This window comes from Lactuca saligna, chromosome 3 (assembly GCF_052625555.1).
Source record: "Lactuca saligna cultivar CGN05327 chromosome 3, ASM5262555v1, whole genome shotgun sequence".
Classification (NCBI taxonomy): Eukaryota; Viridiplantae; Streptophyta; class Magnoliopsida; order Asterales; family Asteraceae; genus Lactuca; species Lactuca saligna.
Genome location: NC_136419.1, coordinates 205,004,443 through 205,032,295, shown reverse-complemented (window position 1 = coordinate 205,032,295; position 27,853 = coordinate 205,004,443). Strand labels below are relative to the sequence as shown.

The 27,853-nt window shown below is 37.2% G+C and overlaps 1 protein-coding gene and 1 pseudogene across 1 annotated transcript; both read right to left on the bottom strand.

Moving 5' to 3' along the window:
- Positions 1-3,034: 3,034 nt before the first annotated feature.
- On the bottom strand, positions 3,035-4,487 carry LOC145036327 (uncharacterized; annotated as a pseudogene).
- Positions 4,488-14,240: 9,753 nt separating this feature from the next.
- Positions 14,241-15,343, bottom strand: LOC145036326 (zinc finger BED domain-containing protein RICESLEEPER 1-like). Its single transcript, XM_078984774.1, has 5 exons — positions 15,041-15,343; positions 14,856-14,867; positions 14,661-14,745; positions 14,438-14,617; positions 14,241-14,341 (listed from the first exon to the last, which is right to left on the bottom strand). The coding sequence occupies exons 1-5, from the start codon at positions 15,341-15,343 to the stop codon at positions 14,241-14,243; spliced, it is 681 nt and encodes a 226-aa protein (XP_078840900.1).
- Positions 15,344-27,853: the final 12,510 nt, after the last annotated feature.

Here is a 27,853-nt window from a genome sequence, read left to right as displayed (position 1 = left end):
TTTAAACTATTAGTTATATATTATCTGGTTTGTCATTATTTTGTTTCTTTTATTTTGATTTGTTAAGATATTATACTATTTGTTGTATGTTATTATTTTATTTTGGTCTTAATAAACAATTTAATACATTCCATTTGTTATAAGATCAAAAACAAAATAAAAATTGTTTGATTTTAAGTTGCAAAGGTTTACGGAGATTATATATATATATATATATATATATATATATATATATATATATATATATATATATATATGTATATATATATATATATATATATATATATATATATATATATATATATATATATATATATATATTCTACTTTATAATTTGTTGTTCATCATTTAAATTTTTAAATAAATATTAATTTGACTTTAAAAAAACCTAATATACATTTGATTTTTCTGGTTAACAACAAAGTAAAAAATCTTTGATTTTTGTTTTTTCTTAAGGGATGAATGAAGGTTTTTTGGATGAAGTGTGTTTTGTATTTGTCGGCGGCAACACTTCTCATTCTTCTTGTGTATCGATCCACAAACCATAGGCGCCAAAATTGCCGACAAATACAAAACCTCCGTTATGACCTCACGATCTTTAGTCCGAAGGTTTTTTGGATCTATTTACAAATCTTACACTTGTTAGTGTTAGTAACTTGTTATATTTATTGAATGGTTTAAAACTTTAAACGATTTAATCATTTTATTATATTTCTAATTAGTTTGTTTGTTATTTTTTTCTTTGCAATCTCTATCTAATATGGTTTTAACCAAATTTTGTAAGTAATTTATTATTAGTAAGATTAAAAACGGTTTGGTTTAGATTACAATCTTTATATGATTGTAGATTGAACAGACAAAAATGAGGAGAATAACCTCTGATTTGACTATAGTTCAATCTCTAAGTGTGTTTGACAATTTTGATAGTAGGTTGGATGGTCTCATTATCTTTTTTATTGAAAAAAAAAAGATGTAGATTGTTTGTATCAGACGACTTTAACAACTTTACAAGAAAACCATACGTAGTATTTAATGACTTAAATAGAAATCATATGTAGTATGATCTTAGTTACGTAAAGGGGTACCAATTACTTCATTACAATTTAATTAAAAAAATATATTTATATTTTTAAGAAAACCAACTACTTGATATTTAATCACTTTCAACACCAACATCTGTTAGGTAGAAATTAACAGGTTTTTCTCCTCTATACAATGTAATATGAAAAAAAAATAAACAACAGGTTTGAATATCAACTTTTCTTGTCCAAAAGCCATTTTTTTTTTTTGAATCCCTAAAAGAATCAAACGTCTATTTTTTTTGGAGTTTGCTAGGGCAAAGTATTCAGAGAGAAATTAATGATGAGTGTGAAGGAATTTTTGGAGAGAGAGAGAGAAAGAGAAGAAGTGGAGTAAAAACTGGTTGTGGATCTTTTTTCTTTTAAAGCAAGTGAACACCCGTGGGCAATCCACGTGAAATTTTGGTTAGGCCTGTCAAATCAGGCCGTCGTGTCGTGTTTTTGTCTGACACTGCATGACACGACAAGGTTTTTTGTAACACGAAAACGACACGAAATGATGTCGTGTTTTTTTCACTAACACGAAAACGAACCAATTAAAAAACGACAACACGACACAACACTACAAAGATAATATTACATAACTATTATTTTATTTAATTCATATTTAATCATATATAACACGATAAAAACGACAAACACGAAAACACGACAAATATATGCTCAATCGTGTCAATTTCGTGTGGATTTGTAAACACGAACACAACACGATACAACATCGTGTTTTTTAAACTTGACACGAACACGACAAGAAAACGAATTCGAATTTTGATTTCATCCCGATTTCGTTTCGTATCATGTATTTTTATCGTGTCGTGTCATAAATTGACACTTCTAATTTTGGTTAGGATTTAATCCATCTTTTTTTGTTTGTTGACAGCTATTTGTATCCGTGGGATTCACTTTATAGTTTTTAATTTACTTTCTTCCGTTAGAGCAAACAAAATTTGAAGGTATATTTGGCAATCATTGTGAAATGAAAGTTGTCAATGAAATTTAAAGCTCATTCCAGCATCCAATTAGCCAACTATTAAAGTGATTGTACTTTATTCAATGTAAGTTGTTTTTAAGAGATGTTTTGTTTGATTGTAAACTAAGCTTTTTTATTTGTATTTAAGACTTAAAAGATATATAAGATATATAACAAAGAGTCATTTAAGTGGTGGTTATAGTGTAATAAATTTCCAATCATATTTGATTTTGTGATATAAAATGTGATTATAATAATAACTGTAAAAAAAATTGTTTGAACATGAAGATTAAATAATATCTTTGTAACAAATAATGTATTGGACATTCTATTATAAACATTAAATTCCCCAAGATGGAGCTTGATTTTCTTTTGCTTTGTAAAGTATAACCGGTTTCCCTAAATCAGTCAAATTCAACCAATTTGAACATGGAATCTATAAAATACCACTTCATGAAGTTATGTGTATCGTAAGTTTAATTTCGTTTGAATTTTGTTATTTTTAAATACCCAAATACTTATACAATTATGTGTATGTGTTATGTATTTTTATTAAATACTAAAATATCTCACTACACTCCTCTCTCACGTATTCTCTCCAACTCACAAGCACATGCACAAAAATAAATTTGTACATCAAAATCTTATGCGCACTAATACGATTAAGGTCCGGGAGGCTGATGCGAGATGCGGATGCGCTGGCAACACGTAGGTGTGGCGCACAAGTAGTAATTACCAATATATGTTTACAATATACTAAAAGGCAATAAAGATATAAAACGAATACCAAATATAAAAGTCATGTAACCAAATGTAATGATAATTAGTTAAACATAATGCAAAAACCAAAATGCAAAATGCATGTTTACTATAGTCAATGCAAGATGAAACCAAAATCTAATGGTCATGCAAAATGAAAACAAATCTAATAGTTATGCAAACAGCAAAATGAAACCAAAAAATAAAGACCCTAAGTCATCCCTCATCAATCATCATCAAAGTCAAACCCAAGGTCCATATCCATATCTCCTTCCTCATCACCAGACATGCCAATATCTTCTTCTATCTTTTCATCAACCAACCCAAGTCCACTTGATCCAGCTATTCCTTTTCCTCTATCATCTCTTGATGCTCTAGTTGCATAAAAAGGCTCATTTACCCCTGAGGCTTTTTCCACAGCATCCCAAGTCAAATCTTCACCCTCAAACACTAAATTATCATCTTTATCCTCCTCTAATCTCCCTAACAACCACTCATTGCTCTCATCTATTTCATTCAGAAGGATAGGATCAACATTGTCTGTTCTGTTGGTTCTACGATTCAAGGAACGATTGAACTTCACATAAACCATATCATTTAGTCTACTTTGTGCCAATCTATTCCGTTTTTTTGCGTGAAGCTACAATGAAAGAGATAAAGCACATTAGACATTTCATAGTGCATGTGTAATTAAAAAAAAATAAACTAAATGTCACATAACATACATGTTGAAAGACTCCCCAGTTTCTTTCACAACTTGTTGCACTACATGTGAAGCTAAGCACATATACAACAAAGTTTTGCAAGTTAGGGGTTGAAGATCCAAATGATATACACCACTCAACTGTAGGAAACAATGCTTGAAAAAAATGTTAATCTAACTTCATAATTATAAATCTATAATATTAATATAATATAATTAACATTTAATCTAACCTGGTGCTTTTGTCTTCCTTTGCCTGATTGCCATTTTATTACTAAATAAAGCTTCTGCATTTTGATATGTAGCTAATTTGGTGGTTATCTTGTCTTGGATACTAGAATCTCGAACCAATCTCTCAATCCAAGCATATAATCCAGTCATAACATCTTCACAAGAAGCGTTAATTCTGTTATCATAATAGATTCAAGGATTTAAGTAATGTCCAGCTGCATGGAAGGGTCGGTGAAGTTGACATTCCCACCTTTGATCAATAATCTGAAAAGCTTTCTTGTACTCTTCTTTTTTGTTGAGAAACGATTTCTGAATAGTCTCCTTGGCTCGATCCATCGCCTCATAAATGTAACCCATAGCTGGCTTTTTTTCCCCATCCACCATTCTAAGGTCCTTAACAAGCGGTCCAGTCAACTTAAGAGAATAGAGAATATTTCTCCAAAACGAGTCTGATATAAAATAGCCTTTAATCTTGTTTGCTATTGGGTCATTAGCCTTAACCCACTTGCTTTTTTCCCACTCTTTTGACAAAACCATTTTTCTTAAATTGTCTTTTTGCTTATGAAATTGCGACAAAGTGATGAATGATGTTGCAAACCTATCAGATGTAACATTGGAATATTAGATAACATCATAACATAATAATATATACAATTACACAAATTATAAGTTAAGTATTAAGAGTCACAAACCGGGTAATAGCAGATCTATGCAAGTTTCTTTGCTTGGTAAAGTTCCTCATCATGTTTACAACAGGAACATGGTTATATATGTACCCATTTGCCAACATACATCTCTTCAAAGAACTTTCCACCTTAGGGATTTTCTTGCCAATGTCCTCTAACATAAGATCAATACAATGCGCCGCACATGGAGTCCAGTAGAGGTGTGGTCTTTTGGCTTCCAATAACTTTCCTAAAGATGAAAACAAAGCCATAAAATGGTATTTAATTCCATAAAATGTTAAAATTTGAATAACATTAATTAAAACATAAAGTGAAGAAAATTAAACAAAGTACAAAGTTAGAAAAAATACATTATATACCTGCTTTAACATAAGCTGAGGCGTTACATTTTCCTCTCCCACCTCCTCAACCATGTCATCAAGAATGCCAAACAACAGGTTTGCATCCTTTGAAACTTCGGATACATCCATGGATTTCATGAAGAAAGATCCACGTGGACAATTCACCAAAAAGTTGATTATATCTTTTTGCACGACTGAATCACGCCACCCATCAGACATGATCGAACAACCTTTTTGAGCCCACTCTGTCTTGTGTTCATCCTTTTTTTTGTAATGGTGGCTCCTTTTTTTCTCAGCAATGGAACCCTTAAGTCATACATGCTTGGTGGTTTCATACCAAGGCCAAACTGACCAATTGCTTTTATTATAATATGAAAACTATCATATGTTGCAGCATTGAAAGGAATGCCTACACAAGTACACAACAATAACATCACAAAACAGATTCTATAATCTATAAGAGTATAAGATTAAAAATCATAAACATATAACAAGTTTATCAAAAAAAAAAATGTAATAGCTTCTTTAAAGGAATACATTACCTGCATCATAGAACCATTTTGCTATTTCCTGGCATGCTTTATCCCGTAGTTCTTTCCGACACACCTCATTTATCATTTGTTGGTTCCCTCTTTTTCTACCTTTAATTGTATCTTCGGGTTTTGGAGTGAAAAACATATCAATTGGCCTTTTCTGTTTTGGTTTCTTTCTGGGAGGTAGTTTGCTACTTCCTGTTATTTCAATACAATCTTCTTCTTCATCTCCATAATAGTCATCATCAAGGTCCTATATCCTTGATCCCATCTGAATGTTGTCCCTTGCTTCTTGTTTCATTTTCATATAATCTATCATTTCTTTCCGAACATGATCAGGGCATTATGGGCACTTAGTAACATTTGGAAAACCTCCAACAAGGTGTTGTTTCATACGGCTTGCACCTCCCTTTGTTACTTTCAAACAAAAGGTGCATGTAAAATTGTTTCCAATGTTAGGGTCTTGCACACTATACTTTCTTACAGGATCTATTTTGAAGTCGGATGAAGCATGAAATCCATTCTCAGTATCCATGAATGAGAGTAGAAAGAATAACAGAGAAGAAGAGAAGAGAAGGTTAACTACTAACTTAACTGTCGATCAAGAATGAGGAGGGAAAAGGAGTGGTAGACTAATAGATAAAGAAAGAGAGAAGAACAAGATTGTCGTGTGAGACTGTGATCATGTGTTCAATTTGTCGTGCCTCTTTGTATTCTGGTACAGTGGTACGTAGATCTCTAGGGTAGAAGTAGGGCCGGCCAGAAATATTAAATAGTTGCATGGGCTTTTTTTTAACATTATTCAAATAAATGGGCCAGACCATGATGCGCCAATGCGTAATGCGTTGGATGCGCTTGGAAGCGGACGCATTGCCTAACAACATGTAGGACACATCGCCCCACAAGTTTGTTGCCCATAACCCATCGCAACGCAACGCAACGGCCGCATCATCGCATCAAGCGCACTTTTTTAAACCAAGATCTTACTCAATACATTATGGGTACAAACCAAATCATAAACATATCTGTGTATATTAAACTCATAATACATGGATGTATATGTATCGTGTGAATACGAAATTATTCCCAAACACCTTAAACCCAAACACACATATGAATATAGTCATATAAATCAACCATTCAATCACTGCAATCTCACACAAACTCATGTATTCTACTTATACAAACAAATACACAATCAATACATCACACATATACACACATGAATCAATGAATGTAATGTACTCTCAAAATCCTTCCAAAATTTTCCAAGTACCACAAATCTATCAAAAAATTCTACCAATATCCGAGTGAAAGATCACATATTGCAAAAATGAACCATTCTCACCTTATTCCCACAAAAACTCTCGACCCCCTCACTCTTTTTCGTCGTAGATTGGCTAAACAGAAACACACCGGAGGTGTGTTGATTCCCGGTGAAAACATGGAGGCAACAGCCTCTTTTCTAGCCTCTTCACCTGTCGAATCCAAGATGTAAAACACCCCCTTGATCAACCATTTCAGCCACCTCCTTCGATTTTTGCCAAGAATAACCAAGAGGGCAGTAGCCCGTTACTTCTTCGTATTTCCTTTTCCTGCCGAACAATCAAACCCAAATATTGTTTCCTTAAATCCATTTCTTTTAAAAGCAACCCCAAACATCCCATTTCCAAAGATTTCTATCAAAAAAAAAAAAAGAAAGAAAGAAATAGGAAGAAGAATATCAGGGGAGCTGCCGGGGCAGCCCCATCCACGCACCATTCAACCACCGAGAGCAAAATCCACCGAAGTGGGTGTTTCCCGGAGCGAACATCGGAGGCGACAGCCCCCTTCTGATTCCCCACCTTCGCACCTTCCTTCTGAGACAGAAGAAGCACAGGAGCTGCTTAAGCCACCCTTGCTACTTTCGTTACTCCCCCTCTACAAATCAATAAGGCACCGGAGGTGCTCTTCTTCTCAACTGGTCTTCCACCACCGAGCCATTGCAACTGTTTTGCTCCATGCGATTCGTGGCTTCCGGCGACGGAGGTTCAAACCACAAAGGGTCGCCGGTGTTGACGGACCCCCTCACCCCTCCTCACGATAGATTAATCGCCACCGAGACCACCTCCGTTCGCTGCTTGATCGCTCGAATCTTCCTTCTCCCGATCGGTGAACAGGACGACGCCTCTTTGTTTCTTGGAGCCCTTTTTGATCGACTAAACACGAACTTTTTGATTTTGACCAAGTCAAACGTCAAAAGACCCAAACTTTGTATTAGATGGACAAAATCAATCCCTCTAATTGAAGCTTTAAATTAAAATTAGAAACTTGACAAAAATCTTTTCCAAGCAGATCCCAATTGATTTAAACATTTTAAGAAAAAATGCCTCTTTTAATATAACTCATTACAAATTTAGTCCCGTGTGAAAAATAAGTTACAAAATAGCCTTTTCTTTTAACTATAAAATATTTGAAAACGAGTCCCTTTAATTTTAAATATTACCAAATAGACCCGGAAACATTTGAAAGTCCAAAAATGGTAACGTTGCGTTTTCTAACGTGAAGCTTCACCAAAACAAACTGGGATCGAGACCACGCATCGAATAAGAGTTTCTACGGTCCCGATTTTACGGTTTGAATATTTTGGAGGATAATATATACGTGTCTATTAAAATTTGATGATTTTCAAGTTTTATATACAAAATAGCATCTTACTTGATTATTGGTCAGATGTTTAATAGCAAACTAAAAATGTGATAAATCACTGTTAAATCTATTAAGTTAAAGTAGATTGTTAAAAGATGATACAATTATACCTTATGTGAAATATGAATATAATTATTAAGATAACTCACAAGATTAGAAATATTTTGCTATAATAACGCACGTTGATATTATAAGTCACAAAAATGATGATTTTACATGTATAAGTTAAAGTATCTCATGGAAGCATGGAAAGATATAAAAATGACCAAAAATATTATCCGCGTATAAAACAAAAATGCGTTGTCATATTGGATGGACATACTAAGAGTATGAATTTATATAATTATTAGTTAAAATTATAAAATTTAACTTTTAATATATAAGGTTTTGTAAAAATGAATGGAAATTTTATTTATATATTTTTATATAAATTATAAAAATATAACTAAATTTACTAAGTTATGGATTTTTATTGCAATAAATAACATGATAGACTTTACGACTTAAGAGTCATTATTTGTGGGGTATTGCATAGTATTAATCATGTGAATTATAAATAGCATGGAAATTATTGGTTTCACGTTACTTAAAACTGAAAAATATCAGAAAATCAGTCGTTAAACTGCCCAAATTTCGTCATAACAAACAACAGAAATTTGGAAGTCCATTAAGTCTTTCATATCTGAATACTAGAAGACTTCAATCAAATATTATTCCTAAAAATAAAATTATAAATATTCAAAAATATTATAACGGAAAGTTTAGGACTAGGATGCATAGACACATTATTAGGATCCAAGATTCATGGTTATCCCTCTTGGTGCAACGTTGTTTCTAGAGCCATATGAGTTAGGTTCATTTCCTAAGCCATTTGTCACACCCCCGAACCAGACGGTGGAAACGTCCGAGGGCTGTCGTGACTTAATTGAATACCATAACATTGAAAATATATGAAACATAACATCATTCATCACCATGCATTAATATAGTACAACTGGTAGAGTTTACACTGAGTACATTGTTTTAATATTACATTCCCAAAAACAAATTGTTCGATCATAGATAAACCAACTGCAAGCCATCACAGAATACATTTCCTTCGGTTTACTTGTTACCTGAGAATACAAGTATTCTGAAAAACGTCAACATATGAAATGTTGGTGAGTTCATACGCGGTATTTGAAAAGCAACGTTTTGTATTGTTTTGAAAACTACCAGAAAATCCGATATTTTCTGAAAAGAGTTTATGAAAAAGTTTGTGAAGATCCATAAGTATGCTTGTTTGTTTCTATAATTGTAAAAAGTGTTCATTAAACTTGTGTACATTTCGAAACTGTAGGTATTGAAAATAAAACCCTAGGAAAACCCGATGTTTTCCTAACACTTTGAATTCCATGTAGTTGTTGTACCATCGCGGCATGTGAAGTCATGGACTCCAGGCGACGTCAGATTATTTCGCATGGTGAATTATTATAAACACGCGTTACACAAACGACCAGTTTACAATTATACTAACGATCCCGTAGGCTTCGTCCGTACTATTCACGTAACCCAACCGCCCTGACTTCATGTAGCCCCACGACCGAGGAGAACAGAGGGCACGAAGATCTCAATAATCCCATTAGTCGGTCGAGGCTATAGTGAATGCGAAGAACCCTTGGCCCGACTCGCATTCGGTGAAATCTCGACTTTACTAGCAGTACCAAAGGGCCCTTGGGGACCAATAGTATAAAAGCCAGTAAAAGTCCTTTTACGCTGTGTTGGATCATGTAAGACCCAACAACTTGTAAGGTTGGAGTCTTCGGGCCTAAAGATCAGGTCATTGGGCTAGCTAGGCCCAACAAACAAGATTTTACACTTTGGGGCCCAAAGATAGTGCGTCGACGTCTGTGCACTCTCACGTGTATATTGAATTCCCAAACGTTACTTGTATGAATCGAGTTATCGTCGTGTTAGTAGTTCCGGGTTGTTATTGATTCGAGACCGAATCAATTCGTTTAACAACGATTTTTGGTATTGTTGTATATTGTAATTCGTCGGTAGTCGTAGTGCCATTATTTAATCACAACAGATGTATTGAATTAACATTGAGAATTTTCTGTTTTCATCCCCTCTTTATTTGGTAAATTTACTTTTTCAACCTTTGGAATAAATAAGTTTCCGGTTTAGTCCTTAAACCATTTTTCTTGTCATTTAACACCAAAACTTATTAAAATTGATATTTTTCAGCATATTCTTAGTTGAAAACGGTTTTAATCCCTGAAAATACAGTTTTCTCGGTTGTAACCCCTCTTTTTCACAGTTTTTACATTTTTGGCCCAAATTGGAAAATCTTTGCAACTTTGGTCCTTTTAAATTATGAAAAGCATTTTCAACCTTAGAAAAGGATTTGGAACACTAATAGTCCACTGTTTTACAGAAAACTACAGTTTTAGCCCCTCAAAACTGAAAATTTCGCATAATGGGCCCTATTGGGCCAAAAATGTCATTTTTAGCCCATTAAGCTTGAAATTTATATTTTCAACCCTCCAAAAGAGTATATTTCTAGAAAATACTTTATTGAAACTGTTTTGACTCTTCTCATCCCTCAGAATTCGTAATATGTCATTTTGGGCCCTTTAACTTTATATTTTTAACATTTTATATCCAAAAATTGAGTTTTTAGCCCAAAGAAGATGTTATTAAGCCATTTAGCTATTTTTCTTGGAATAATTTGTATGTAGAAATATATTTGATGCTAGTATCATATAACATAAAGTATATCTCGATTTTTAGGGGCTTATGGTTAGATCCAACATCAGAAACACACAAAAACACACATATAAGCATAGAAATCATACAAGGCATACAAAACACATATAGATCTACACTTTCACTTGTACCCCCCCCCCCCCACAAAACTTATAAAACCAAAAGATAAGGAGTATGAAGCTCACCTTAGGGTGTGGTCTCGGTTTTTGAAGAAGAGATGGAAGAAAGTTTGGTGATTTTTAACCCTAGCACCCCTTGATGAAGATCTCGAGTTTATGGAGTTTTCTAGGAGTATATTCACCAAAATTGTTTAAGAGAAAGGATCTAATCATGAGAAAAAGAGTTATAAATTCCTTAGATATGTGTAACTTACCAAGAAGTGATGATATTTTCTTGAAATCCTCTTGATTCACAAGCAAAGTTTCGAGATTTTTGATGAAGAGGGAGGATGGTTTCTTGAGTAATCTAGAGAGAGTTTATGAGAGATTTGTATGTGTGTGTGTGTGTTTCGGCTGAGAGTGAGAGAGAGGAAGAAGAAGAGGGAAGAATGAAAGGATGGTGCATGGAAGTATGAGTCTCCTTGCACGGAAGTCCTTTGGTTAATTGTGAGGTGTCACTCACAAGGTCAACCCTTCCTCTTGGGCTGAGATTTTTGAAGGAAAATGGAAATTTTGGGCTTTAATGCCCTCAAGCCCATGTAGAAGTTAAGTTGGATGAGTTTTAACCTAAAAGAAATATAATTTGATTTTAGCACTTAGTTAGGCTAGTTTAGGTTAATCATGGTTCAAAACTTTTAACTTATTTCATTCTAGGCCCAATATGGCCCAAAATGTTGAAATAAATGAATGTGGGTCCAATTAGAGCCCAATTAAGGGTTCTAAGCCCATGATAGTCAATTTGGAAGCTTATTGGTCCATTTGGGCCCAATAAGGAAGTCCTAGTCCAAAATGGACCTAAACAAGAAGTTCTAGGGTTTCCAATTGTTTGATGACTATTTGGAGTACTTGTATAGTGTATTTGTTTGAAGTTTTTGAAGCATCACACATGCTCTTAAGTTTTTGATTCAACATTTTACTTAAGTATAGTTATTACAAGACACAAAATTTCTGGTTGTGACACCATTTTAGCTATATTGTTGTGTGTATTTGGACTGTGTGTCTTAGTGGGAAAACTCTTTATTTTCATAACCGTTAATCCTCAGAGAACGACTAAGGATAGTTATAAGTTCCATACTATTGATCTTATATGGTTCGACTGCCCATCTGGGAGTTCCAAACTACAACTACATCTGACGAGACGGATTTTGGCATTAACGTTAGTTTCATTGAACATTAACACGAGCTATAACGAGGTGAATGACTTTATCATGCCCTATTAAGGAGTCGGTGCAAAAAGTGTAGTGTCACGAGTTTGGTTATGAGTTCATTACAAAATCTCAGTTTTGTTCCATTACCGTATAGAATATAAATTGGGTTTATATGGGGTTTTTGTACACTTATATATACTAGTTGACTTTATCATGCCCAAGAAACCTAAGGGTTTTGATTTTATTCAGGTAGCGGTCCACAAATTGACTAAGTCCGCCGACTTCCTTTAAATCTAAGAACCATGTGAAATGGAAAAGCTTACCTGAGCTTGCCAAAGAAATCGTCAGACTACACGAGGTGCCGAATCTATATCATTTCTCACTAAGATAGTAGATCCACCTAGTATTGTTGACAGCCATTAAAAATCCTTGAGTGCCCTCTTAGACGAAAGTATAAATTATTATCCCTAATGGTCAAGATGAAAGAACCATCCTGACTTGGGATATATGTTATGAACATGTATGATAGACATGTATAGTTCATGAGGTACTTATTTCCATTAATTGATTTTTCCTACAATGCTAATTATCACACCACCGTCAAGTTCACACCGTTTTAGGCTTTATACAGATGCAAGTGTTAATAGTCGATATGTTGAGGAATGATTAAAGATACAAAACCGAACAAAGAGCATGCAGGTGATCCACTACATTTTGATACATGAATCACACAAAAGATTACAAAAAAGATTGTGTGAGCCTGGTAACGATTACCATCTGTACACGAAATGACAAAAGAGTTATGTAGACCAAAGAAATAAGTTTTTCACCTTCCAAGTTAGAGATTTTGTAGCTTTAAAAGCTTTCCCTTCAAGAAGAATGATTCGGCTTAGAGAAAGAGTTAAGTTAAACCATGACTTAAAGGGCCTTCGAGATTCATTGATAAAATTCGGTCGTGATATTTATATCCATTTATCTCGAAAACTAAATGACATGTCCGACGCTTTTCATGTGCCAAATCTCAAAGAGTGTCTATCAAATGACACACTTTTTATATCTTTCAATAAAGTGTATTAACAAAATAATTCAAAAGTTTCATGTTTGTGGAAGTGTGCATGACTAGATTATATAAAAGACTCGATGATCTTTAAAATATTTGAGTCTCTCCTATTACACATTCCTTATTTAGTGGTGACTTGTGTTAAATTCGTATATTAGATTAGTTATCTATTCTAGAGCTACGAGATGTAAATCGATTTTAGAAAGATCATGTATGTATCAAGCGAAATGAAAACACCACCAATTGTTTTATAATATTTTATCTAGACATTGAATTTCGGGACGAAAATCATTTCAACGGAGGGATAATGTAACAATTGGTAAAAATCAGGTCAAAAATTCATCAGTCAATCCCTTCAATCTCTACTATAGTTGGAAATATTATACGTTAATCTATATTTTTATAAGCAATTGAAATTATATTATCTTTAATTAATTGTGGAGCTAAATTGCACGCCTTAATAAAAAACTTGAGAATGTTTTGTTTTTACTAACAATTATGTCTATAATACTATGTCATTTAATAATATTTTTATCCTAAAGCATAACCAGTTTCGCTAAATCTGTCAATTGTAAACATTTTGAACGTGGAATCCATTAGACACCACTTCACGTAGTTCCGTGTATCGTAAGTTTAATTTTGTTTGAGTTCTGTTTTTTTTAAATACCCGAATACTTATAAATTTATGTGTATTTTCTATGTATTTTTATTAAATACTCAAATACCTCACTACACTCGTCTCTCACGTATTCTCTCAAACTAAGGGTGGCAATGGGTCGACCTGGGTTGGATTCGGTTCAATCCATTTATTAATTGGGTAAAGGATTTCAATGCATAAATAGGTGCAATTTTCAACCCAACCCAACCTATTGGGTTAATGGGTTGTCATCGGGTTGACCTATTTATGCTTTTTCCAACCCAACCTACTAAATAAATAGGTTGAACCCGGGTTACCCATTTAAAACTAAAAATGCAAACCAAAAAAATTACACCTAATTAAATTAGTTTAAAACCCAAATAAATATTCAGAGTAAGATAAAATTATGCTCACAATTCAAAAATACAAATAAGTTTATCAAAAAAATAAAACATTATAAATGTTTAATATCTAGGTAACTCGATTTCCGTTTTCACTAACTCCACTTTTCACTCTCGATATGAATTGCATCTTCATCATTTATCTTTTCCGTCATGATGAATCCACATAGCTCCTCAAGTTGTGCTTCAATATTTACTATAGTAATAAATAAAATAAATTTAGTTTTTTAGTTGAACTAATACATAGTTTTATATAATAATGAAAATTTTATAAATAAAAGTTGGAATATACCTTCTCCATAGACCCAGTCTTTTAGACATATAATAGCTTCAACATTAGAATGCTTTAAAGAACTTCTATAAGCATCAAGGACCCTGTCACCCGTGATGAAAGTTGATTCGGATGCAACCGTTGAGATTGGGAGAGCTAAGATGTCCCTAGCCATCCCGAGCAAGAGTTGGATATCGAACTCTGTGTGTTTTCCAATAGTCCAAAATGTTTAGATTATCCACACGAAGCATGAGCTTCTCCTCTAAATAACATTCAAGTTCAGATTTGACAGCTTGAGAAGTCACCTTAGCTGAAAAGTTATCGAAATCCTATAATTTAACAAAAAAAAACGCAGTTATGCACATTAAAAACAACAACCAAAAAATATAGCTACACAAAAAAAGGCAGTAGAAAAATGCAGTTATATACATGTAAAAACACAACAATACACCTGTAAAAATCAATAGAAAACGTAGTTACATACTTGAAAAATACAACAATAAACCCGAAAAAAAAAACACAAAAATGCAACAATAAACTTGAAAAAAAACGCATCAGATTTTAGTGAATCAAAAACGCATCAATATACACATATTAAGACATATTTAAACAAAATATACATACCATTAAAAGAGAAGCAGATTCTAGTACATCTTGAGGTCCTTCTGGGGAGTTCAACGAACCACATGTAGGCTGACCATCTTTAGAGTTCTTCAACTTTGACTCATCCAAATACACATTGAATAATAAAACCAGTTTCTGCTTTATTATTTCCAATTCAGATTTGTACGTCTCCGCGTAAGCTTTATCATAACCCCATTCAACAATTTGAAACTTATATCGAGGATCCACAACAGCAGCAACAACCATAATTGTGCTAAACTCATCACAATATTTCTCAAATTTGGCATACATCCTACTAGCCATTTTTGCATAAATTTATCGTGGCTTTCCTTTTGTTTATGTAACAACACTCTAACCGTCAAAACATTTGCAAAATAAAGATTGGTGGTAGGATAATTAGAACTAGAAAATGCACAAGTGACCTCATAGAAGACTTTTAAGAACTTAAAAATCCGTACAACTCTTCCCCATTCCTCGGTTGTTGGGCAATGCAAATAATTAGCATCCGTTTTTTGCAAGTGAATAAAATCTTTTTTATAATATAAAACAGAATCTAACATCATGTAAGTTGAGTTCCATCGTGTTGGAACATCTTGCCTTAAACCCCTCACAGATTGTTGCTCCACATGTGCAACACTCTTTAAAAAGTTTTTCTTCCTAGATTGAGAACCTTTGCAGTACTTAACACTCTCTCAAACTTTAGTGACAACATCGTCAACCTCTTTTAAGCCATCTTGCACAATGAGGTTCTTAATATGTGCACAACACCTAACATGAAAATAAACAACTTCACAAACTAAATCAATTTCAGTCTTTAAATAGTCAACAATCGCATCATTAGTAGAAGCATTATCTAAAGTAATGGAAAAAAAAACTTTTTTTGAAGCACCAATCCTTCAAAAGACCAAATACAAGATCACTCATAGAAAGAACGGTGTGTGGCGGAGGTAAAAAACTAAAACTTAAAACCATTTTCCACAAATTCCAAGAACTATCAATGAAATGGGCGGTTAAAGAAAGATTACCATCAGTGGTTATCGATTACTAGGAATCTGATGTCAAACAAATCCTACCTGGGATACAACTCAAAGCCTTTGTCATTTTCATCTTTTCCATTTTATATATATATCAAGAACTTTGGCTTTTATTGTATTCCTTGCAACCATTTTAACTTCAGGATTTTCATAAGTAAAACATTTCCTAATAACTTCGTATTCAACAAATTTAAATGGCTGGTCATGCCACCAACACTTGTAAAGATACTGACTTTACTGGGTAAATCTACTATACGGAAATGATAAGCTTTGATTCCGCTTATGCCACGACTTGAGAATAACAAAATAAGATGCTCACGGAAGTGAGATACAGAAATTAGAACATGCACTAGTTAATGAAAAGTTTGTTATGAAGATGGTGAAACTGCCCAAGACTGTAGAACCAGGAAGTGACAACTCGATTCAGAGCAATCATGATCGAAATAAAGAATAAAAATCTTGGAACCATCAGTAGCGATTGGTACATTTCTCATTAAGCACTTATTTACTGAAGTAGTGGTAATCCAAATATGCATAGAAATCCTTGTGAACCCTAAATTTAAAACTATTTTGAGTCATAAACCCAGTAGATTGGAGAAAACCTACAGAGTAGAGATAACATGTGAACTATCATAAATATATTCACGAAATTTTAATGAATTTCATTCCAATACATACGAAATCATAGGTATGAATAGGCTACCTCCCCATTGTGTCTAGATCTATACTATAAGAAATTTGTACGACTAAATATACCCACAAGAAAACCATGGTCATTTATGATGACAAGTCGGAGAAAACCTAAAGTTGTTTTTTTACCCTAAAGATCAACTGTTAAGGATTTAATCAAATGTGAACGATTTGATCAAATGTGGAAGTTTAAGTGAATACTTCTTCCCAAGAAATGAATGCTGGAAATTTAACAACAAAAGAATTTATGTTGGGTACTACCAGTGATCCAACGGGAACTTCTTTATGGTAGCCCAACTGTCAACAATGTTAGCGCCAAAAGGTAGCAACTGGAAAAATAAGCTAGAGAATATATTCTAGAAGTTGGGACAACTATGGTGTACGACACCAATCCTACCTTTCTGAAATTACAAGGAACTTTTTCGTCTATAATGACCAGTACGTAAAGGATTAAGGTGCATGTAGATGAATTGAGTCGAGGTTTGCCTATGCTTTTGGTTGAATGACATGAATGAGGAATTTATTGTCATCATGACGTGTGAGAGTCGTTAGCATTGTAATGAGATTGACATTATAGCAAATGTCTTTAGCCGAAAAGAATGTACTAATTGTTTTTTAATACCAATATTAAATATGAATATCCATACACAACCTACAACTCATATCCGAGAAGTTTAACTCGAGAATCTGAGATAGAAAAGCTTCACGAGTGAAGCTTTGTGAAGACCGGATAAACAACTCAATCTCGGGGATGATTGGACACGATACTTTATGAACATGTAGGAAGGTCGGATTTGCTACTTGAGTGGACAAATATCAAACGTGTACTTAATGCAGAATGTCAGAAAAATTCATGGGTGGGATACCTCGTCTCATGAGGCTTCAACTGCGTCGAAGCATATGCTATTACGTGCCCTCTCTGCATGAATACTGCACCCAAACCTGATATCGATGCGTCACAATAAACAACAAAATCTTCCATCCCTTCATCGAGGGCTAACACCAGGGCTTCGCATAATCTCTGGCAAAGTGTCTCAAATGAGGTCTGTTGCTCCAGACCCCACGAAAAAGAAACACCCTTCCGGGTCAACCTAGTGAGAGGCACGACGATCTTGGAGAAATCCTTGTTAAATCTCTGATAGTAGCCGGTCAATCCTAGAAAACTCCTGATCTCGGTGGGTGATCTTGGCACCTCCCACCTCATAACCGCCTCAATTTTGGTCGGGTCGACCAATATCCCATTTTGGTTAATGAGGTGTCCCAAGAATTGGACCTCTCGTAACCAAAAATCAAACTTGGAGAATTTGGCGAAAAGCCTCTCCGACCTCAATACTCCGAGAATCTCTCTCAGGTGCTCCTCGTGCTGCTCTCTAGATCTCGAATATACCAGAATATCATCGATGAACACCATTACCGATCGATCCAGCATCAGCCTGCACACCCTGTTCATGAGATCCATGAACGCTGCCGGTGCATTGGTGAGCCCAAAAGGCATCACCACGAACTCGTAATGCCCGTAACGACTTCTGAATGCCCTCTTCTAGATATCTTCATCCCGAACTCTCATATGATGATATTCATACCTCAAGTCTATCTTGGAGAACCAAGACACTCCTTGCAACTGATCGAACAGATCGTCGATCCTCGATAATGGATAATGTTTCTTGACCGTCAACTTGTTCAATTCCCAGTAATCAATGCACATCCGGTGTGAACCATCCTTTTTATTGACAAAAGGATCGACACTCCCCATGGTGAGCTACTCGGTCTAATAAACTCCTTCCCCAGCAGCTCTTGAAGCTGCGAGGATAACTCCTGCATCTCCAGCGGCGCAAGGCTATTTTGATGATAGGCGCTGCTCCCGGAACCAAATCGATGTGGAACTCTACCTGCCTCTCGGGAGGCACACCCAGCAACTCCTCGGGAAAAACATCCGGGAACTCATGCACTATCGGAACATCATCAATCGAACTTGGCCTCCCAGCGGCCACTTGTGTATGCATCACATAGGCTACGAACCCGCTGCAGTCCTGCTGTAAACTCTGTCTCGCTCTAGCAGCCGAACAAAATGCTGACCCACATCGGGTACCCTCACCGTACACTGTAAGTACTCCCCTACTAGGGTCTCGTATCGTCACCAACTGTCGCTCGCAGTCTATAACAGCCCCAAATCTGCTCAACCAATCCATGCCCACTATGACACACACGTCCCCCATCACAATCGGAACCAGGTCTCTCAGAAATTCAACACCAAAATTCTCGAGTACACATCCTCAAATCACATCCATAGCATACACTGCTTGCTCATCAGCTATAGAAACTCGTAGAGGTCGACTTAACGCCTCTCGCTGGATACTAATGTGTACACTAAACGCTAAAGAAACAAATGACCGACTCGCACCCGAGTCGAATAACACGAAAGCAGGTACATAATTCACAAGAAAAGTACCTACGCACATCATAAAAAAGCACCATATCATTACTCAGCATAAATAAATGAAAATATACATACCAGCCACGACATCGGGCGTTGCGCGGACCTCCTCCATTGTCAACTGGAAAGCTCTCCCGTGAGCTTTCGGTGCCTCGGCCTTCACTGGCCGTCCCTCAATAACTCGCGCAGACCCCTATAGCAGATGTGGACACTCAGCCTTCCGATGGCCCGTCTGGTTGCAATGAAAGCAAACCTTGAATCCCTTGGGGTAATCCTTGGCTATATACCCCTCCTTGCCACATTTGTAGCAAGCACCCGATCAAAAAACCCTATCATGTCCCTTGCCGAACTTCCCGCAAGTGCGGCCATTTTAGCCTCTAGATCTCGAATCGTCGGGCTTTTCGTGCTTGGCTTCTGAATGAGACTGTGTCGGCCTCCGTTCCTTCCCCTGAGGCTCGGCCTCCTCCCGGGCCTGAGTCTCCAACTCAATCTCCTTCTTCCGGGCATTTTCCTGGAGCTCAGCAAATGTCCGGTAACTCGAGTTCGCTACGAACTCCTGAATATCCCTCCTCAGTATGCCCAGATAACGACTCATGTGTGCATGCTCGGTAGACACCTACTCAAGACAGAACATCTCCCTCTCATGAAATTTCCTAATAACCATAGTAACAGAATCAATACCCTGCTTGAGGGTCAAATACTCTTGGGCCAATCTTTCCCCCTCCACCGGGGGAACATACTCGTCTCTGAACATGGTGGTGAACCTCTCCCACGTCACCTCTGAAAGCTTTGCAAGAGTGAAGTTTGCTTTCACAAACTTCCACCAGTCCTTAGCTGCCAAGCACAGCTGGTTCAGCGCGAATCGTACCCTCAGATGCTCCGGACATGAACACGTGTAGAAACATCCCTCAATATCAAAACTCCATCTCATCGCAGCGATTGGATCCAGCACCCCGTCAAACTCCGATGGCTTCATGTTGCTGAACTCCTAAAACAACAACGAGTCACCTCCCTGAGGTCTAGCAGCAGCCACAGTTGCAGTAGCTGCAGCAGCCACAGCCTCAGTAACCGATGCGTACCGCTCATCAAAAGTCTCAGTCAATGTGGTCTTGATAGACCCAAACATCTTCAGAATCTCGGCTCGAATCGTCGCTTCCACCTCATCGTGAATCATCTGATGAAGCTCCTCGATGCTCATGCCGCTCGTCTCATGTCTGTCACGTGTCCCAACCATGATGTCTTAAAAACACAGCATGAAAATATTAGAGACTCGCTCGAGCAGACTCACACTCGATAATTTAATCCTACTTGTTCCCTAGTGTCCTAAGGATTCTTACTTGGAGTGCGTACTAATCCGGTGTCTTTAGTAGTACGGGCCCTATACTACCATCCACACCGCAACAATATTCACCCCAAGTCCTCCTCCTTGGATCCCAGATCACAAGTACTCTGCATCTCGCTAGCATAGGCTACCCTTCGGTAGGCCTCTCATAAGCTCCTCACTACTACCTACTCACTCTCAATCATCTCATAGTAGCAGAAATCTTCCTAGGCTAAGGCATCACAAATCAGGCCACTCTAGTCCTAATATGAATACCTAGCCTACTTTAGCATAACATATCATAACATATCTCATAAGACATAATCTAAGGGTATTTTGGGAAATCACCCTTTGGTCGCTTGCTGATCGTACACACTGCTTCTTTCTGCTTTTCTCAAATTTTCTTACTTCTTTAGAAAAATTGTTTATTTTATGAAAAACTTTCTCAAATCCTCAGTTTGAGTTCAAATACACCCGAAGATGCACCCGAATCCCTCAAACCAAGGCTCTGATACCAACTTGTAATGACGTGAATTTTCAAAACAAGTTTTCATTTTTAAAACATACGTTCATTCACAAGATAATATCAAAACATAATGTATCCAATGTTATCATAACAATATAAATCCCAGAATCTCAAAACATGAACTCCATGAGCGTGTAGAGATCACGTCGGCGCCTTCCCGCGATCCTCGCTAGAACCTATAACACATAACACGGTAAGCATAAATGCTTAGTGAGTTCCCCAACATAACACATACAACACAAATGCCTTTCCAGGTCATAACTCTGTGGGAGCTTCTGGTCCAAGTGTCTCATGGGACTTCCGTCCCGAATCCCGGTAGACCTTCCGGTCCATAACCTCCTGAACTTTCGGTCCATGTCATCTTGACCTTCCGGTCCATATCATACATAACATACATAACACATACATATCATATAACAACATATAACACATAAATCACATAGCATATAAGACCTTCTGGTCACAAATAGGTACCCTTCCAGGTATAATTTAGTGAAAAGACTCACCTCGGGTGACTCGGTAAATCTCAGACTCGGTAAACAGGGAACGCGACCCCTTACGTTGCGCGTACTAGAATTACGCCCCACGTAAATCCTAGTTTCATGCTCCTTTAATTTTTGGGTCTTAATCGGTCAAGACAAATTGTCACACCCCGAAAACCGAAGGCGGAATACATTTCCGGGGTTGACTACCGTGTTGAGTATCAAATCCAATGTACATAGTAAGCAAAGTAAAACAAGCATTACATTACATAATAACAGTTTTATAGTTGTTTCAAAAGTAAAGTTTGTACAGTTGTGATACATAGTATATATAGACAAAATGTAACGGGTCTTCATGTACACCGTCTTCATGCAAAAGGATCTTCGGGTACCTGTTCTAACGCCGACCTGAGAACACAAGCGGTTTGAAAATCAGCATAAAGCTGGTGAGTTCATAAGTGGTTTTGTATTACGGAAATGTATCGGTTTCCTTTCTGTTTTTGAAATGTTATGTACACCAAGAAAATCTTGTATTTTCTTAAAAGTTGATTGTTGTTTCACAAATGTAAAGTATAGTAAATTTGTACACTGAAAACATGTTTACTTATCATGTGTTACCAGAAAAGTCCCATACCTTCCTTATTGTATGTTTCACATTGTAAAAGATGAAATGTTATCCAGTTTGTTACTCTTTCTAGTTATGTAAGGGTTACCCAGGAAAGCCCCATGCTTTCCTGCATGTAGGTTTCTAATGTAAACGATGTTAAAGATGTAAAAGATGTAAATGTAGTTAGGTTCCATGTTTTTCCCCAGGAAAGTCCCGTACTTTCCTGAACGTTAGCTACAGTACGTGAAAGATGTAAAAGATGTAAAAGATGTAAACGATGTATGAAGTAATCCATTATTACTGTAAGTAAATCTCTGTTATCCTAATTGCGAGTTCCATAACCATACAATAGACTGAAACCTGTGGCAATAAGTAGTCCACATGTGGCAATAAGTAGTCCACATGTGGCAATAAGTCGTCCACATACTTATGACTTTCGTCACCCTTGAACCATTTCGGTTCGGCTGTAGCTAGCAGCCAGGTGTGGGGTAGTCAGCCCCGTATAGATCTATACACTCAAGTCACGCTCTCTAAATACCAGAGATTCTGGTTATGGGTGTAGTCCTCCACTCGCGTAATCCAGGTGGAGTGTTCTCCGAGGACGTGTCTCCAATCGTACCGGAATAACAAATTTACTAGTAATAATATGAAAGTCCTCCACTAGCGTATGTGCGTGAAGTGTTACCGAGGACAAAACAGTGTACGGGTATTATATTCAAATGTTTTAATGTCATGCTTTTAACTGATAAAATGTGGAAAACCATTTGTGAAATATATGTAAAACATACTAGTTTAAAGACTTATTTCACAAATATATGTTACGTGATTTGTATGTTCGATCTGTTATCAGTTGTAGTTATCAGTTATAAAAGCATAAGAATATGAAACACACATTTGAAACCATGTTATGAGTACAAGAATTCCTTTGTACTTTGCTTGTGTTCCCCCCCCCTGAAAACAGTGAAAACAGTGAAAAAGGGTAGGGGTATGAACTCACCGGACTCGGAAACGTGTCGGTTTTGAATGCTAGATGTCGGTTCGGGGTTTGATTACTCGCGATGACCCTATGTAAAATGATATAATGTCCATATATATACAATTAGAGATACATTCGCTAATCATATGGAACATTACACTCCAATGAGGTTAAACACCTCAAAACGAGCGTTTAGAGTGACCCGGGTGACATCTTCGGACTTGTAATGGCACTAGGGACTTGGGACATGAGTTTACTCTCCATAAGTAAACATTTAAATGAGTTTACAACCATGAAACACACTCACACATGAGTTTACGGCCGTAAACTCATGTTGGTGTGGTTTTGAGGGTTTAAGGCTCAAATGGACCTAGAGGTTGCTAGAATGGATTTTCTAAATTGTCTTGGAACATTTGGACTGAATTCAAATCATTAAAATGCTTATTTTATGGGAGTTTACGGCCCAGTATAGGCTCCTGGCCGTAAACTCCTTAATCTTCATGAAATGGGTGTCAAATGTTGTTAAAACAAATCACATGTGATTCATAAGATTATTCCAAGACCTAGTATGATTTTTATGTGACATTTGAGGGGTGTTATGGAGTTTACGGCCCATGAGACCCTCCTCATGGCCATAAACTCTAATGTAGGGTCATACAAAGTTTTTCAAGGTCTAAAACTTGCATAGAAGGGCTTCTAAAATTCATCTAAAGGCTTTAGGGGTGTTTAGTTTGCATTCTAACACCAAAAGTTTTGGAGTTTACGGCCCAAGAACAAGCCTTGGCCGTAAACCCTTATAAGTCCCACAAATGATGTGTTTTAGACCCTTAAAGCATTTTTGGTTGGTCCCTTGATTTATTCCAAGTCTTTTGGTGGTGTTGGATGGCTTTCTAACACTTTAGAATTGGGTTTATGTCACATTTTGGGGATTTTACGGCCCAAGCACTATCCTTGGCCGTAAACTCACATAAGTCCCACAAAATTCATGTTTCAAGTGTCCAAATGCTAAAACCAAGGTCCTACTATTCATATCTAAGCCATAGGAGTGATTTGGAAGGGTTTTAGGGCATGAAAAACCCCTTTTACTTGAGTTTACGGCCTAAGCTTATGCCTTGGCCATAAACTCCTTTAAATGGCTCAAAATCATAGTTTTAAATGTCCTAAGTCCATATCTTGAAGTCCCATAGCCATATCTAAAGTCCAATTGAGTTTAGGAAGGAGTTTAAGGGCTTAAAACCCCATTAAATGGAGTTTACGGACCAAGCTTGTTCCTTGGCCGTAAACTCATGTTCTTGGACCTAAAACTCAATTATTTCATCAATTTGAAGGCTAAAGGTGTTGAATAACATGTTAGGGAGGTTACCTTAAAGATTTGAAGCCTTAAACTTGTGATTTGGACCTTAATTCTAGCTTGAGGAGAGAGGTTGTAAGAGTTTAGTGAGAAACTTGCCAAAAGGCTTCAAATGAAGTCTTAAACACGTTTATATAGTGTTTAAGTTTTGGACACGGTGGAATTCTACCCGATATCGGCGTTAGACGGGGGTTTTTGGTCGTACCCGATTAAGTTACCGTAACTCGATACGGTAAATTCTAGAATTATTCCGATCACTAAAGTTGGGTGTTAAATTGATTTCTAAATGTATTATGACACCCATTAAGTCATTTTAAATGTGTACTAATTAATGACTTAATTAAACGGAGAAATCGGAAATCGGAAATCGGAACGACGATCGGTTGCGCGAGTTGATTTATGAAAAAGTTACTTTTAAAAAGAAGCGGAAATTTCGGGTTGTTACATTATCCCCCCGTTAAAGGGAATTTCGTCCCGAAATTCAAGTTTAGAACATAAGACAAGATACAAATCATGGATAAGAAAAGAGTTGTGGATACTTCTGTTTCATTGAGTCTTCCCGTTCCCAAGTGAATTCCGGTCCCTGCTTGGCATTCCAGCGAACCTTCACTAACGGGATGCGACTTTGTTTTGTACGTTTGACTTCTCGATCCATGATTTCGATCGGTTCCTCCACAAAGTTGAGGTTTTCATTGATCTCGATCTCGTCTAATGGAATTGTTAGGGTTTCATTGGATAGGCACTTTTTAAGATTTGAAACATGAAAGACAGGATGAATGTTACTGAGTTCGTGAGGTAAATGAAGTTTATAAGCAACTGGACCAATCTTGGAGAGGATCTCAAAGGGTCCAATGTACCTCGGATTAAGTTTCCCACGCTTGCCAAAGCGTACAGTGCCTTTCCAGGGCGAGACTTTCAACAGGACACGATCTCCAACCTGGAATTCTAGTGGTTTCCGATGATTATCAGTGTAACTCTTTTGACGATCACGTGAGGCTTTCAGTCGGTTACGGATTTGAATGATATTTTCGGTGGTTTCGCGGATGATTTTAGGACCAGTGAGAGCACTGTCGGGGACTCGATTCCTGGCTAACTGTGTATCCCCCACCTCGGCCCAGCACAGAGGAGATCTGCACTTACGACCGTATAGGGCTTCGAACGGAGCAGCCCTAATACTGGTGTGGTAACTGTTGTTGTATGAGAACTCGATCAAGGATAGGTGTGTATCCCACGACTTTCCAAAGTCAATGACACATGCCCGAAGCATGTCCTCCAGGGTTTGGATTGTTCTCTCACTCTGTCCATCGGTCTGAGGATGATACGCCGTGCTCATATCTAGTTTGGTTCCAAGGGCTTTCTGAAGAGATTGCCAGAATCTGGAGGTAAACCTACTATCTCGATCAGAGATAATGGAAACAGGTACACCGTGAAGACGTACTACCTCCTGGATGTAGATTCGCGCGAGTCTCTCCATCTTGTATGATCCTTTGATTGGGATGAAGTGAGCGGATTTTGTCAAACGGTCGACAATTACCCAAATGGTATCGTACCCACTAGAACACTTGGGTAGTTTGGTGATGAAGTCCATAGTAATCATCTCCCATTTCCACTCGGGAATCTCGGGTTGTTGGAGCAGACCTGAAGGTTTCTAATGTTCGACTTTGACTTTGGCGCAAGTCAGACACTTGCCCACGAATGTAGCTATCTCAGCTTTCATGTTTGGCCACCAGTATTGTTTCTTGAGATCCAGATACATCTTGTCCGAACCTGGGTGAACAGAGTATTTGGTTCTATGTGCTTCCTCCATGACTATTTCCCTGAATCCACCGGATTTGGGAATCCAGATTCGATTCATGAAACAGTGAACTCCGTCACCTCTGATCTCAAGTTTCTTTTCCATTCCTCTCAAGGTTTCATCTGATACGTTTTCAGGTTTGAGGGCTGCATACTGAGCTTCTCGGATTTGCGTAGGTAAGTTGGAATGGATGGTCATCGTCTGGTTCTTCGCTTTGTGGCTTGTACTATCCTTTCGGCTAAGGGCATCTGCTACCACATTGGCCTTGCCGGGGTGGTAACGGATTTCACACTCATAGTCACTGAGTAATTCTACCCATCGCCGTTGCCTCATGTTTAAGTCTTTTTGATTAAAGATGTGCTGCAGACTCTTGTGATTAGTGAAGATTGTGCACTTGGTTCCGTAGAGATAATGTCTCCAAATCTTCAATGCGAAGACTACTGCTCCTAGCTCTAAGTCGTGTGTGGTATAGTTGACTTCGTGTGCTTTCAGCTGTCTAGAGGCATAGGCAATCACCTTTCCTCTTTGCATAAGCACACAGCCTAATCCTTGATTAGACACATCGCAGTAGACAACGAAGTCCTCTGTCCCTTCAGGCAGAGACAGAACAGGCGCGCTGCATAAGGCTCTCTTCAACGTTTGGAATGCAGTCTCTTGTTTATCAATCCAACAAAAGGGTACACCTTTCTGTGTTAGAGTGGTTAAAGGTTTGGCGATTTTGGAAAAGTTCTGAATGAATCGTCGATAGTAGCCGGCTAGACCCAAGAATTGACGAATTTCCGTGGGCGTTTTCGGTGCCGACCAACTCTCTATCGCTTTAATCTTGGAAGGATCTACATGAATACCCTCCTCACTTACTACGTGACCGAGGAAAGTTACCTTCCGTAACCAGAATTCACATTTGGAAAATTTTGCGTAAAGCTTTTCGGATCTAAGAGTTTCCAACACTAGTCTCAAGTGTTGTTTGTGGTCTTCTTCGTTTCAGGAGTATACGAGGATGTCATCAATGAATACGATAACGAATTTGTCTAAGAAAGGACGGCACACCCGGTTCATCAGATCCATGAACACAGCCGGTGCATTGGTTAGACCGAAGGGCATTACTACGAATTCGTAGTGTCCATACCGAGTCTTAAAAGCTGTCTTGGGAACATCATCCTCCTGGACTCGTAACTGATGGTACCCTGACCGAAGGTCTATCTTAGAAAAGTAGCTGGCTCCTTGGAGTTGATCGAAGAGGTCGTCTATTCTTGGAAGAGGATATCGGTTCTTAACGGTTAACTTGTTCAGTTCACGATAGTCGATACACATTCGAAAGGATCCATCTTTCTTTTTGACAAACAGAATCGGAGCTCCCCAGGGTGAGGAACTCGGCCTAATGAATCCTTTACTGAGCAACTCATTGAGTTGACTGGATAACTCTTGCATTTCTACGGGAGCTAAGCGATACGGGGATTTTGCTACGAGAGTAGCTCCGGGAATTAGGTCAATACGGAACTCGACCTGACGTTCGGGAGGAATCCCTGGAAGTTCTTCAGGAAACACATCGGGAAAGTTACAGACTTCGGGAATGCTCGTGAGGTCTCTAACTTCTTGT